Source organism: Zosterops lateralis (genome assembly GCF_965231275.1).
Source record: "Zosterops lateralis genome assembly, chromosome: 7".
NCBI classification, from domain to species: domain Eukaryota; kingdom Metazoa; phylum Chordata; class Aves; order Passeriformes; family Zosteropidae; genus Zosterops; species Zosterops lateralis.
In genome coordinates, this window is record NC_139767.1 from 5,476,848 (window position 1) to 5,492,403 (window position 15,556).

The 15,556-nt window shown below is 42.5% G+C and overlaps 1 protein-coding gene across 9 annotated transcripts in view; it reads right to left on the minus strand.

The window, feature by feature from the left end:
• The window catches only part of PCNT (pericentrin), a 70,972-nt gene extending 56,606 nt beyond the window's left edge, over positions 1 to 14,366 (minus strand). For all 9 annotated transcript variants that reach the window (XM_083864961.1, XM_083864964.1, XM_083864960.1 and 6 more), the window contains exons 1-9: positions 14,289 to 14,366; positions 9,497 to 9,688; positions 7,863 to 7,913; positions 6,847 to 7,026; positions 5,938 to 6,081; positions 3,448 to 3,612; positions 690 to 3,155; positions 511 to 603; positions 118 to 294 (exon numbers count right to left, since the gene is read on the minus strand). In XM_083864961.1, the coding sequence (XP_083721087.1) occupies positions 118 to 294; positions 511 to 603; positions 690 to 3,155; positions 3,448 to 3,612; positions 5,938 to 6,081; positions 6,847 to 7,026; positions 7,863 to 7,913; positions 9,497 to 9,688; positions 14,289 to 14,342 (3,522 nt within the window). In that variant the 5' untranslated portion in view covers positions 14,343 to 14,366. The remainder of the gene's footprint in view (positions 1 to 117; positions 295 to 510; positions 604 to 689; positions 3,156 to 3,447; positions 3,613 to 5,937; positions 6,082 to 6,846; positions 7,027 to 7,862; positions 7,914 to 9,496; positions 9,689 to 14,288) is intronic.
• Positions 14,367 to 15,556: the final 1,190 nt, after the last annotated feature.

Here is a 15,556-nt window from a genome sequence, read left to right on the forward strand (position 1 = left end):
AGCGCACATGTAATATCCACAAAAATTAAGGAGAAGGCTCCTTGATTTCTGTGTTTGCTGGAGATCACCAACAGTCAGCTGGGAACTATATTAATCATTGTGTTTCTGTTTTTTTACCTGGGATTGGAGCTGAGCTTGCTCATGCTCTGCTCTGTGTGTGGCTTCCATTTGCTGCTGGAGTTCATCTAACAGGTGCCTCTGCTCTTCCTTCAGCTCAGCACGGAGCTTCTCCATTTCCTCAGAGTGTTTAGCTGCCAGCTCAGAGAGTTCCCGGTCGTGCTCTCGCTCATGAACCTGCACAGAACACTCCGCTGAAAAGCTTTCTTCAAAATATGTTTGTTTAGCCTTAATTATGGAACAAGAATTCTCCCTTCCTCCTTATCCCAAATCAAAAACACCACAGAAAAAACCCAATAAATAGAATTTTGCATCTCTGAAATGTTTACACTGCTTACATGACAATGCTTAATGACTTCATTTTTCCAAAATGAACCAAATTACAGCAGGTACCTTTTTTATTATAGCAATCTCTTCCTTTCTTTTCTCTTCCAACTTCTGTTGTTCTTCCACTTTGTCTTTTATTTCAGCATTTAATTCTTTTATCTGAAAACAGGCATACAAACATTTGCAATGGCTACCTTAAAGCATTCCAAAATCCCATGACTCCTGCAGTTATCAGGGTTTCATACCTCTCTCTCGTGTGCCAAACTCACTTCAGTTAATTCAGCGAGGTGCTGAGCCTCCATCTTCTCCATTTCCTCTTTGTAATGCTTCTCCACCTTGGACTGAGCCTCCTGGGCAGCCTGACAGGACTCCTGCCAGCGAGCCTCAAGCTCCAAATGAGCCTTTTTCAACTGGGCAATTTCTTCAGTCAACTGGCTTTTTTCCTCGCTGTATTCAGTAGTCTTTTCCTTTATTTCAGCAGTAAGTTTATTAATTTCTTGGTTGCTGAGGTTTAACCTGTCCTCATAGCTCAGTCTTTCACACTCCTGTATTTTTTTGATGTTTTCCATTTCACTATTAAGGTCATGGATGTTTTTCTCCAGGTCCTCAATGATGCTAGCATTCTCTGCTAGTGCTTTTTCTGTTTTCACTAGATTCTCCTCCACCTTGGATAATCTCTCTCTTAAGGCTGTATTTTCCTTCAATAAAAGTGCTAAATTTTGTTCTTTATTACTGATTTCAGCTTTGAGCAACTCCTGTTCTTTCAGCAATGTCTCTTCAGATATGGTTTTCTGACTGAACAGCTCTGCTATTCTCTGGTTTTCAGCCTTCTGAGCATTAAGCTGGCTTTGCATCTGATCCCTTTGACTTTGCAAAGCTGCCAACTGATGGCCAAAAAGAGGTTGCACTTTGCTTCCCACGGAATCAGAACCTGTTTGCTGCTCCTGAGCATCTCTCACTAACTGCTCCTGAGCTCGCAGCTGCATCACCAACATGTCTCTCTCCTCCTGGAGGTCTTTCACCATTTCTAGCCAAGCAGAGGGGTTTGACACTTGTGTTAGAGATGACTGGCCTCCATCCTCACCCTGCTGCTTTACTAAAAGCATGAGTTTATTTTCAAGTTCTTTCTCCTTCTCCATTTTGTGAAGAAATTCTTCTTCAGAGCAGATCCCTGCTTCACGGTCGTTCTCCAGTTCCACATGCATGTGAGAGAGCCCAGACACGGCTTTTTCCCAATTCTGAACAGGCTCTTTGGTGTCCTGATAAGGCATTTCCAAGGCTGACTCCTGATGGAGCAGTTCAGCTGGCTTCAGATGTCTCTCTGCTAAACACATCATCTCATCACCCCCCTCTATGTCACTGAGGTCTCCAATTCTGTTTTGCTGCAGGGAGCCATCAGACACATCTGAAACAAAGGCCTCTGCTCTCACCTCTGCCTCTGCAAACATGTCCTGAGCCAAGCCACTAAGACATGTCCTCTCATCAAGGCTAGAGTTTAATGGAGGAGAAATAAAATCCCTGCTGGGTTCTAGGAGCACGCTGTTGTCTAACCCATACATGCTGCATCTGCCCTCCTCAATGGCATGGCCCTCTGAAGAGCTGGACACACAGGAGTCTTCTGGAGTGTCTGTGGAAATAAGGTATTTAGCCAATATACCTTCATCACCACTGAAAAGCCCTAGTTCTGACAAGGGTTCCTCAGACAGGTTCTCCCCTTCACTATTTCCATTATCCTTCATGATCTCTAAATTATTTTTTTCTTCTAATTGATCCCTTGAGGAGTCATGCTGGAACTCCAGTTTTCCATGCACTGGCTCATCTCTGCCTTCTGACTGTTGTGCTCTGCCCCACATCTCCCCAAGACCCACTCCCTGCAACTGAGATATCCCTGATAAAATCTGGTTTTCTCTCAATTCTAATAATGTTTTATTGGAGACAATCTCTCCATCACACTTTTGCCTTAAATCTATACTTTTTCCAGCCTCATGAAGCTGCTTTTCATTTAATTTCTGGATGTAGGAATTCAGTTTCTGAATCTCTTCATTCAAGGACTGCTTTTCTTTTTTATATTGCTGGGCTTCCTTCACTTGCTCTTCTGCATAAGCAAGTTGATACTTAAGGCCATCAATTAAATCCTTGTATTTAGTTTCTATTTGAGATTTTTCCCTCTGAAAGTCTTCCCGTTGGTTTTCAAGTTTCTTCCTCAAATTTTCTTTACTAATTTCAGACTCTTGAAGCCTTACATTTAAGTCAATTATTATGCCATTCAAATTCTGAATGTGTTCTTCAGAATTCAAAGCACAGAGCTCTTTTTTAAACTGCTCAAGTTCATTTTTATATTTCAAAATAATTTCTTCTTCATAGACCTGCTTGGCTTCTGCAATCTCTCTTCTGTGACACTTCTCCAGCTCATTCCTCAAGTTATCCAACTGTCTGCAAATATCCTTCTCGTGAGTGATTTTCAGTTCTTCAATACGCTGCTGTTCTTTCACTTTGGATAAAGCAATTTCTTTTTTTAATTCTGTTATTTCTGAGTCCCGGAGAGAAAGTGTGTGCTGTAACAAAGACAAGCCAGATCTTTCTGATGTCAGTAGATCTTGAAGACTTTTAATATGTTGTTCTTTTTCATCTATGCTTTTGTGTAGCTCTTGCATTGTATCTTTCATGTCCTCTTCCATTTGGGCAAGCAGATTTTCTTTTTCTTTGGTATTCTTAAAAATAAAATATTACATATAAAAAAATGCCATTTCATTTCCTTAAGCTTCACATTTTTAATTTGCATTCAAACATAACAATGTTTAAGGTTTGTATTTATGGAACTACTAGTTGCATTCTGGGAAACCAGACCCTAAGCTGTTTCATTAATGTATATTAGTCATCACAATCCCTATAAATTTATTTCTAAAATAAAAAGACTTATTTCATGAATATGTCACTATAGCAAATTCAAGTTATCACCAAACTTGAAATAAATTTATTATAATTATTTTTAAAAGTTTTTACCTTTTGGGAAGACTCCAGCTGAACTTCCAGGTCATGTGCTTTCTCCCTCAGTATCTCCAAGTGTGCATTTTGCTCTCTGAGACAACGCTGAAACAAGGACATTTGCTGCTGGGCTTCCAATCCTTCGCTTTTCCTGAGAGTTTTACTCCTCAGTATCTCAGTAACCTGGACACATAAAAGGCACTCACAGTCAGGAGGAAGTTTATACCCAAACAACTCATACACAAGACTCACTGTAAGCAAGTGTATTTACAGATTTACCCTAAATCTTTCATTCTCAAGGAATAAAAATCATCCTAAAAAGGCAGACAACACTTGTCATGTTTTAGATACTGTTACTGAAAAGATGCAAATGTTAAATAATTCATCCCTCTGGTGAATTTCCTAACATGATGAACCTATAAATCTAGCATAATGAACCATACTGAATTCCTCCAGTGTGAAGCAAAACTTCCAATGGACTGGACATGCCATTAAGAGGACAATGAACAAATCCAGTTTTCTCTACAAAGAATTTGCAGCTCGTTACTACAGATTGTTTTTTTTTCCTCTCCACATTCCTTCAAATGAAAGGAAAACATTCCCCTCATCAGGGTAACATAAAGTCTGTTTTATTTAATATATTTTTCTCAATATGTAGCTAAACCCAAGAAATAATATGTAAGATAGTATTAGTGCTTTAATCTGTTATCAAAGTTGACATCCTTGCACAATGTGCATCGTCTCACTGGACTTATTTAGAATATGCCTGAAATGCTATTTAGAGGCTTGATCCTTGTCTCTTAAGGGCTGATGGTGCAAATGGCAAACACTTGTTGAGCAGCTTTCACTTTTTACCACATTCTGCTGCTGCAACCAGAATTGTAGATAGAAAGGAGTATTTTTTTGTCATTTTACAAAATTTCATTTAGCAGACAGTTTATTTTTCAGGGCAATAAGCAACTCCTTTAAGATAATTCTTGGACTAAAAAGTCTCAATTTTTATTCTTAGAACTTTTAAATCATTTTCCCTTCCTATCCAGACCTTTAAGATACGTGATCCCATGTAGGGCAATTCTTACCCTGCAAACCTGAGACAATTACTATAAAGAAACATTTCTCTTTGGTGTTTACTACAAGGCTCCAAGGACACCAACTACACAGGGTCAGAGAGAACAGCCACTAGAACACTGAGCATCACCAAGAAAGAATAAAGCACTTTTAAAAATACATTTTAAAGCAGAGGAAGGCTGCAGTTTATCTCATTATCCAGACATTAGATCCATGATCAACCTGCTGCACTGAAGCAGGATCCTATGTGTCATAGAGGCTGCTTGAACTGTGTTATTTTGAAATCTTTCTTTGAGCCAAGTCACATTACCTCAGCACAGCAGGTTTCTGTCTAACAGCTGAGATGTTCCAGTTGCCCAAGCAGAAACTCACAGATTTCTCTGGCAGAGGACAAATGATCACATGCAACAGTTGTGTAAAGGCTGCAAACCACTTGTGGCAGGACATTCCCCTGCCACAGAAGGACTTATCTTTCTGTCTATCAGCTGGTGCAATAGCTCAGGGCATCTTCCCCCTCACAAGAATTTGCTAATTGGTGAAATAGCTCAGGCTGGACATCTGGTAGTGAGATATTTCTGGCCCCATGGAGGTGGCATTCCCAGCTGACAATAAACATCTTGCCTTGAGAGAAAGATTGAAGGAAGATCAACTTGAATTTCTGAGACAGATACTTAACTTAACAAACTATAAAAGCTACACCAAATTTTCCCAAGGCAGAAGTCTTCTGCACATTCCATGGAAATGCATGGGGCTCTTCCCCAAAGCTGGGATGCCACTTTGTGGTTACTCTCTCAGGGGCTGAGTGAAGGGGATCTCTGTACCTCATCATCAGTTCAGTGGTAAATTACATTGACTCCTAAACTATACTATTTCTCTGCTAGCTATAAGATAGGTACCTTTATGTTGTGCACTGTAATCTACTAGTAGTTCTTTGTTCTAAAGTGTATAATAAAGAATTCTGTTTAAGGTCATTTGTCTGTTAATCTTCTGCCTATTCAGTAAATAACTCATTTTATGATAGACCTGATCTGCAACTCTTAAGAACCAGCAAGCCAGAGCAGTTCAGGTGTGCCCCACCTGAATTCAAGCTGCTGCCAAAAATCTGAACCTAAGGCAGGGCTTGTCTAACACTTTCATTTGATCTATAACACCACTAACAACATTGTGTAAAATTCCCTAACAAGGGCTTCAGTGATGAACAAAGTAGTGCAATGACCTTCAAAACATTATTATGCAAGCAAGTGGAAAATATGAGGATATTTCCAGGACTTCTCCACAGCAACCAGGAAAAAACCCTGCCTCGCCCTGAAATCACTTTCACTGCTGTGCTACAAACTGAACTGTGAAAAGCTGCATCATCAGCTCAGTGCTTTTACATTCAGAGTCTGAAGTTGTTCTTGCAGTCTCTGTAAGGACACCCAAGCTGGAGGAGAGGCACACCTGATGTAACTGGAGCTGTAAATCCTGGATCTGACCAGCCACATGTGAAGCCTCTTCCTGTAGCTCATCCCGGTCTTTCTTGGCCTGTTGAAGGCAGGTTGTTAACTTCCTGATGATTTCATTCTGCTCTTGAACTGTCATTTCCTACAGGGGTCAGAGGAAATGCACTTTTAACATTAAAATATTCTTAACATATTTGGAACCAAATAAGTTTTCTTGAAGCAAAGCCATTACAGAGTCTGCAGTGACATTTCAGTTTTAACCAAACTGCACCAAAGAAGTCTTTGTGTCCAAAGATGATGGCAGATATGATGGAAGATGAATCTTAAACTGATCTCAGAGATGACAAACCTAATCAAAAGTGATTTTAAAAAAAATTATGGGATACCAGCTATGAAATCAGTATTTTTACTTCCAAATTTGTAGCTCTTACTGACGTAAAAAGCAATCAAGTTTTCAAAAAGGATATAATGAATATTTAGTACCCCCTAAATTGTTTTCTATCTGCCAGCAATTCCCTTTAGTCATGTGAGAGGAAGCTAATGAGATGGGATACATCAATCCCATTTTATGTTAATCACATCTATCTTTTCCATTTATTCCTCACCAACCAGAAATGTCTTTGTTTCCCCAATCCTAGAATGAGAAAAAGAACATATAAAGGGGAAAGTAACTAGCCTTGTAAAGCACCTGGTAATAATTTACCTTTACAAAGAACTGCTAGAGAAAGGGAATTCAAAATACTACTTTTTTAATATTCTGGAAGAGGATGCTGCTTTTTGCACTACATGTTAGCAAGGTGAAGTAGTTCTCACTAAAACACAGTAGGTTTTTCAGTCTGGAGGCCTAAATATTTTTAGGATTAAAATAAGGCAGTATCATCCCACTACCCAGTTCTGTGAAACATACCTGAAGCTGCATAGAATCATTGTGCTGGGTGAGTTGGTCCTGCAGCTCATCCATCTGTAGAGTGAGTCTCTCCACTGCCTCCTGTTTCTCCAGCAGCCTGTTCTCCAGCTCAGCTATCCTGGCCTGACACCTCTGAGCCTCAGCCTGGCTGGATCCTGCATCAGGAGTTATCCTATCTTTCTTCATAAAAGAAACACAAACGCATTTATTCACTAAAAATACCATTTCTGGTTTGTGGTTAGTATGAAAACAAATTCAAATTAACTTCAAGGTTAAGTCCTGGGCAAATTCTACTTTAAAAGTAATTCACCACTGGAACTTTGTATCTAATACAAACATTACATACATAAAGTCCTTCATGCTTAAAAATGTCAAATTAAAAATGATCATAGATAACACATTTTCATGATTGTTTAAAGCACAAAAGTAAAGTCAGAGTGTTATGATTCTATAGCACCAAATGGTGGCAAGATGCCATTTTGGCATGTGTTGGGATTTAAGCACCTCCAGTTGTGAGGAAGGAAGCAGAACACTACCAATTTAAACAAAGCTTTTACCTCCATCTGACTGGAGAACAGTCCACCCAAAGGAAAAACAACAAGGTAAAGCTCTTTAACTAAATTTCTGTGGTTTCTTAGGAGCAACGTTGTTGCAATCATCATGGAGGATACAGTATCTTGTGTTTGGAATACAAGATATCTTGTACTTATTCGGCATACTTTTTGGTTGTATTATATGAAACAATGAAAATGAACCCATGTATCAACTGGAAACATTAAAAACAATCCAATATCTCTGGGCAAAGTCTGTGATTTTATAAACCCCAATTTTCTTAACAACCAATTTTCACAGCCAGTACATGTACATACAGAGAAATGCCTGTTTTATACCATAAAACAGTGAAATCACACCAGTTTTATCATATTTGATAACAATGTTCAATTAATCATTTTAGCAACTAATTATCACAGACTTCTTTCAGCATCTTTTAAAAAGATACATCCTTTCACACTTACTTCAGTTGCATGATCATCCAGGGGCTCCCAGCTAGACAAATCAGTGCTGCCCTGGTAAACAAACAAATAAAACAAACACTAAATTACAGCAATTTTAAATAAAAATAGGGAAAACCAGAATTATTTTGGAAACACCTTAAGCATGAGCCAGAAAGGTCTGTGTTGTGAGAGACTGACTTTATGCTAAATCCAGCTGGTCTTTCATGGTGAAATGAACTAAACTGCAAATCAACCAATCAATCAAAAGTATTACATTGGCTACTTAATTTTAGGGGTAAGCCTCAACACTGATTCAATGCTTGATCCTCTGCTGTGGTATCTGGCAAATGTTTGAGCAATCTTTAATCTACTACTAAAAATTAGTAACTGACATGAGATTATTTAGCAAACATGCTAAAACCACTCAGGGTAATCATAAAAGCAACACCTTTTTCTGACACACAGATTTAACATAGCTTGATACCTTGCAAGAGGTTTCCCCCTCATTAATTTCACAACAAGACCAAGATGACTATTGCATTATTTGGAAAAGGCTTTTCCAAAGCTCTGCCTGCAGTAGTTCCCAAGGATTACTGTCTCCTGGGAGGTTCCCTCTCTCCAGGTAACCTAGAATTCCAGTTGCTTTACAAACCAGCTATTCTGAAAAAAGCTGCTTGGCAGCAGCAAGTGATTTTTGGATTTTTTATTTTTTTTTTTAATTTAAGCTCACATGAATGTAGCATGGACATCGGGATGGCCGAGTGACAAAACACTATGTTTTTCCTCAGTGCAGACACTGGTGTGTAGCTTCATAAAAGCCTTTGCAATGCAATGCTAACATGATGTTGAAGTTATCCTGAAAGCATCAGGGGCACCCTCACAAGAGAAAGCAGGATAACACACCCAAATTTTATCCCTCATCACTGCAGGTGTGCAAACACATTAGTCTGATGCTATTGTGGTATGTTGTGAAAACACATCAACATCTGGAGAGATGCTTTTGGTGCAGAAGGCACGAGCTCCCCAAAATTCTTTCCACAGAGAACATTACTGCCTTTAGAGAGTCATCAGTACATACATACTGAAATACATCAGACACAAGCAGGGTCACACCTTAAACAGATCTGTACAAATAACATCTATGCTGGCTTTACAATGGCTACTAAGAGCTTGCTGGAATAAACTAAAGTTTTTCAGAAAACATTAAGCATATTTGAGCCAGCCAAGTGATAAAGACCAAATTAATGCTGTGCATTATAAGGTCCTGGCAGTTTTTAATCTGTTGATCTCCCAATCCAGATTTGCCACATAACTACTCTAAGTTATGTGCAAAGATTCAGAGCCACATAACCCTAAGTCTGCCCAAAGAGAATCCATGGCACTGAAAGGTAAAAGACTTTAATTTGGGAGGCTAACAGCTCCCTGGCAATAACAGCTGCCTAGGCCACACCATGGAGATGTCTTACTAAATAAATGAGACCACTTTGTTAGAGAATGAACTTTTACAAGTGAAAATAACACCAGTCCACTTACCTCCCAAGGGCAGCTAGTGGCCAGTGCCAGTGAGCTCACCCCCTAAGGAGTAAAATAACCACCTGGAACACTCGTTACCTGCAGACAGGAGCAGAGCAAAGGCAAGAAACACTCAGATTTACCTCTCTCGTTGCCTCTGGTGGGCTGGTGCCTTCACCCTGGCCCTCAGTGTCCTCCCCAGCACCCCTGGGTGCTACTGGGTGCTCTTCCTTCGGAAGGTCATGCGTGTGGACAGCCGAGCCCTTCCTCTTCGCCGCCTTTTTCTGCGACTGCGCGACGTCGCCCTTTGCTTTTCGCTGTCTGAAGTAAGCAAACTGTTCAGGAAAGATTGCAAGAGGTACAGGGAGAGGTAAGCAAGGAAAAAGTAGCAGGACCACAAGATTAACACAGTCATGGGTGACAGAGCTCCTGTCTTGATAAAATATATACATCTGCAGAAAAAAAAATCTGCTTTATCTGCCTACTTTCCAAACACTCCCAACGTACTGGATAAACTGGATAAATTTGTTGCCATTGAGCAACAAATCTCACACCGGCACTAAAGGCTCATTTCCACACAAGAATCAAAGTTGTACTCAGTGAAACTTTGTGTGTCAATGATAACCCAGAACTACAGCCAGACAAATTAGCAAAGGAACGAGTTGTCAATAGACTAGAAGCATTAAGCAAAAATTCTAGAAGAATTGAGCAGTCTTTCTGCAAGACCAGCAAAACCAAGAACCCCCCTTGTCACGGTGCCAGAACCAGCACACCCCTACAAATACATCTAAACAGGTCTTAGCCAGCGTCAGCTTTGAGATGAGGATTCACTTCCGTTAATTTTAATGCTCCTTCCCCCTGCCACCCCCTTAAGAGAACACAGCAAAACTTCTTTGCCAGAAAGCAGCCTCCAGAACATAAATAGAAAATCAATTAAGCCAGGTCATTTTAATTTCTTCTGTTGAAGAATCAGATGCTCTACTTTATCAGGCTATCACAGCCCTACGAAGCCCCAGGGACGTGTAAAGAATGTCACTGACAATTTATTACCCAACTCTCCCTTAACACCCTAAACAGCTTAAAAAGGATTATTGTTATTTTCAACTCCAGTATTGTGTTTAGGTAGCATTTCCAAGTAACATCTCCCCCACAGCAGAAATCCAGACATCCTTCTCATAAGGCAAAAGACTTCTTCAAGGTTAAAACCACAGATTATCGAGTGCAGTGTTATATCCTTGTGATGAGACAAAACAGATAGGTAACTGATGACTGGATGTAACTATCACTGCCAAGTTCTACCTGCAATAAATATGAAAAGCTATTGCTGGACAGCTTGGTTTTTCTGTCAAATAACCACCTTGCAAAAAACTCTTGTCCCATTCTTCTCATTCAGTTTGTGAAAAGGATCTAGTTCAGCCCCCTCTCCTTACAGGAACTTCTACCTGACAGCTTAGCTACTCAACAGGTGAACAGTTACACATCTGCTACACCCAGCAGCCTGTTTAAAAGGTACATCTGCAGAAAGACATCAGCTTCTTATCAGCTGATAACATTCTTATGCACAAAAAACTTATTTTAAGATCACCTTTGTAATTTCTACAGTTAGTAATACTGAAATGCAGATTAAATGAAGATTGCCAGACTTGTGCCTCTCACAATAAGCAGAATGAACAGACCAAAAAGCTGCAGTGAGACACAAATACCATCCTCTGAAAGCAGGTGTCAACTCCAGCACTTGCTGATGGCAATGTATGTCAAAAATAGCTGCAGCACTAATTAACCTGATAACATGGGGAAATGGGGCAGGAGGAAACCTGCAGAAAAATGGAGAGCAGAGGAAACTGCTGAAGCAGTGAAAAAGGGAAAACGGGAGTAAAACAAGCAGGAAAGATGATGGGCAGAGAGAGGGGGCATTGCAGAGAGCAGTTACTGAGTCATGAAGGGAGACCAAGTATCTCACATTAAAATATCAAAACTTGGCATGACTCAACACCTAAACAGTATAAATTTTGAAATGCAGAGGTCAAAGGAAACAGAACTCATTTTGTCCCATTCACATGCATTAAACATATAAAACCATGACACATGCCATGCAAAAGTATCTAACTACACCAAAATTTTATGGAACTACTGAACTTGGTGGAGTGGCTGGATTCAGACATGCTCCAGATTTATGGGAAAAGTTCCATTTAGAGCAGTATCAGGTTTCCAAAGCCTTTCATCAGCTACATAAAGTTAAGTGTCACTGTCAGAGAATCTCAAATTCACAGCCAGCCACCCAACACGAAGTAGTGAGTGTGAATGTGAAGAAAGCAGGACACAACTGCCTCCTCACAGTGAGATCCCATCACTGAATCCCATTTTGAATGATTTAACCCTCCTTTTGCTTCCTAGCAGCACATGCAAAGGTGAAAGCTTCACTTTTAGCCGAGGTGTAGCATTGCCACAGGAGCCCTGAGAGCACTGTCCTCCACAGCATCTCAAGCACCTGTTGCACCAAAATAAACTTTCCTACAGGTACCAATGCACTGCAACTTCATTTCACCAGGAGCAGTTAAAAGTTGATGTAGTACTTCATGCGCTTCAGAAATTACCAAAACCAACACCCAGAGAAAACAGGACAGAGCAGAAAACCACATCAGCACCAAACAGAAACAGGTTGTTCAAACAAACATTACTCTGGCTCTTGGATACAGCAAACATAAACAAAAAGTGCTCTTAGACAAAACCAAGAAATATTTTCTAGACCTTCCTCAAAACGATGAGGTGGGAAAATTTGAACTGATTTTTCAGGTCCTAACTGTGAAATGGTGGGGGTAGAGCAGAACTTCCCACACCTGAGGAAGTTTCAGCATAGAGAGCTCTGTAACTAGAGGCACAGGTGGCCAACCTGCAGACTAATTAATGTGAGGTGATAAAAAAAACAAGGAGAAAAAAAGCAGCACCGAATAGTTAGGCTTGCTCTGTTTCTCAATTACTACCCTGGATACCAGTATTGCATTTGTCAGAAACAGGAATCTGAGGAACCTGATACAGTCAGGACTTAGCTGCCAACTACAATCTCCAATAAATACAAACAGCTGGCATTATCACTATTATTAGGTGATAACATAAATACATCTCAATAATAGAATTTTTATTCCCATATGAAAAAGAATAATGCAGGTACTGATTTGAAAAGGAACACATTTAGATTATATTTCTTTGCCAAGTCATTGCTTAACAGACTAGACCTAAGGATGCTAAAGATAAAAGAATTTGTTTTCTGGAGGGTGAGGCAAAAAGCCCTGAGGAGTTCACACCTCCAGACTGAAGCAGATCACTGCACAGGTTGCTACAACAGAGGCCTCTCCCCTATAAAGCAGCCTCACTCCTGTCCCTGCTGTCAGGAGTGCCTGTGCAGGGAGGTGGACACGGCTCACAAAGCTGATCTGATGGACACTGAACATTCTGTGTCAGATGGCATCACCTTAAGCTGCTCTAGGCTGCACCACAGGAAGGAGAACCTGTACTTGCTCATGGCTCTTCCTCCCTCTCAAAACTGTGCTCTATCCATGAGGAGGGGAGCACAAAGAACGCTAGAAAAAAGAAAAGCAGAAGAATAAAAAAGGGGAAATGTCACTTGGGTGCTTTTTGGAAGGTGTCTAGTGCCCGCAATCTGCCAGCCAAGGATCTTTGTGACATTTTAATCAGCAGAGGAAGCACTACATCCATCTCTGCCTCTCTAAAACTCTTCCTTTCCTCCCAGCCTATGACATCATGCAGCAGCAACATCGATGGGGCCACTAATGTTTGGGGTTTTTTGTTTGTTTGTTTTTAATGGGAAGAGAGAGATTCAGCACACAGCATAAAAATAGTAAACGCAACACTGGCTCTGCAAGTATAACGTGAAACATAAAAGTCCCTGCCTTTTCTTTTTTTTTTTTTAATGGCAAACACAAGTTTTCCAACAGGTGGGAACTAATAACTTACTCAAGCTAAGTCTGACACATTTTTTCTAATCAGGTCCTGCACCTGGAATTAATTTTTTAACAGAAATGTTAACATAGGTTGAGCCACACTAAGGTAACCTTTTGACCTAAGAACTGCTCTCAGGAGTTCTCTCTCTTGAGCTAATAAACCAGCTCAAAACCCCGCAGAAATGCTGAATTAAAATGAAAGTAACCAGGCGTTTCCAACCAGCTCCTTGAACATCATTACCAAAACAAAGCAGAAGTTTTTATCTAAGGGGGTTGGCACACGACCAGCGTTAAACACGTGATTTCACATAAACCATTACTTGGAGAATGTTATTTTTATATATCAGCCTTATTCTGTGAGCTCTACACAAGTCCCTAAACCACATGCAAGTGAAGACACCTAAATGCTCAAAGCTCAAGCAGTGTTTGCTACCGGCGTGACTGGAAACCACCAAAGCGAGCCCGGCTCTGTGCTGACCCGCCTGCGGACACACAGGCAAGGGAATGAGCCAGCGGGGAAATAAAACAACACCCGTTCTTAGGGACCCTCAACTGGGAGTGCAGCGTTCCCACTAACACCGAATCCCAGGAGGAAATGGGAGAGCTGGGAAGGAAAACAAAACCGGCAAAGAAAAGGGAGCCTGAGGAGGGTATGTGCAGTGCTGTAGCTGCTCTGTGTTCACCCGAGGCGGTGTTTCCGTGCCCGTGCAGCGGGTCGGGAGCCCCGCCGGCGGAGTCACCGCGGGCACGGCTGTTCTTGCGGAGCCGCCGCGCCAGGGCAGCCCCGCCGGGCTCCGGGACAGCCCCGGGCGGGCAGTGCACCCCGCTGCCCGCGCCCAGCTCCGAGCGCGGCCCGGAGCCCGCGGCGGAGGGGGGAGACCCGGCCCGGGCTGAGGCGAAGCCATCCCCCGGCCTGCCAGCGCACCGAGACCGGGGCGGGCTCAGCCTCCGCCCAGCCGGGCCCCCTGCCCCTCACCTTAGCCCTGCCGGCCTCCAGCTTGCGGCTCCGCGCCTCCTCCTGCGCCTCCATGGGGCGGCGGGGCGGTCCGGGCCCCCCGCGCCGTCAGGGCGGCGCTGGCCGAGCTCCGGTCATGGCCGCCCCGGGCCTCTCCCCGCCCGCCGCCGCGCCGGACTCACCGCGCGGGGCGGGGCTCCGTGCCCATTGGCCACAGCTCCTGACGCGCCGCGGCCGCCGGCCAATGGAGACAGCGTCCCTCAGCCCGGCTCCGCCCACCCCCGCTAAATGGCTGCTGGGATATCCCGGGCAAGCCGGCGCCAGCCCCCGGCCCCGCCCCCTCCGCGGCAGCCACCAATGGGAGCGTCCCGCGCCGTTTCGAAAGGACCGCCGTCCCCGCCCAGCGCGGGAGACAGCCAATGGGGAGCGGGGGCTTGCAAGCAGCCAATAGAGGCGGGGCTAGAAGCGGACAAGGGAGGCGGGGCTAGAAATGGACAGAGGAGGCGGGGCTAGACGCAGCTAATGGCGGAGGCGGGGTAGGGGCAGACAAGGGAGGCGGGGCTAGGGGCAGACAAGGAAGGCGGGGCTAGAGGCAGCCAATAGGGTGCTGGGGAGGATTAGTGGCTCCCTTCCCGCCTTTTTCCTAATTAGTAAATTTTTAGCGAAGAAATAAATTAATGTTCAATGGTTCGAAGTTACATGATTGTCTTCAGTGATCAGTTTGCTGTCCTTTATTGCTTACTGATGTCTCATTCTTCGTACTAATTGGTCGTCATTCTTTAATCCCTGTATCATCATTTTCTTGGACATGGAGTCTCCAATTTTCCAAGCCTTAATCCCCTCTGGAATCTTCTGGCCACTCCAACGTCCTTTAAGGGCCATAAATTTAAAATCCCAGACGTCCAATCTTCAACTCCCTATTGCTCTGCTTATTGAAGGTACAAAACTGGCGGCTTCTCTGTATTTTGAAATCATTGAATTATAAAAATACAGACTTTAGTCAAATCTGTTGCTCGGAGCAGTGTGCTGGATTAGCAAACAGTAAAAATGCCATCTGCATCAAGGGCTGAGTTAAGGTTAAACTTTAAGCCATTGGTTTCTGGGCCATGGTACAATTTTTGGCTTTCCTCTTCATGAACAATTTTACTCTTCTAAGGAAGAGTGGAATTTCAGTGAGCAAACCATGCTCATGTTGGATCTGAGAGGGAAGATGTGGCTAATTCTGGTCATCTCCTGCTTTCTCAGCTCCTGAGGTATTTATTTGTTTTTCCTGGTAGCGCTGTCATGCT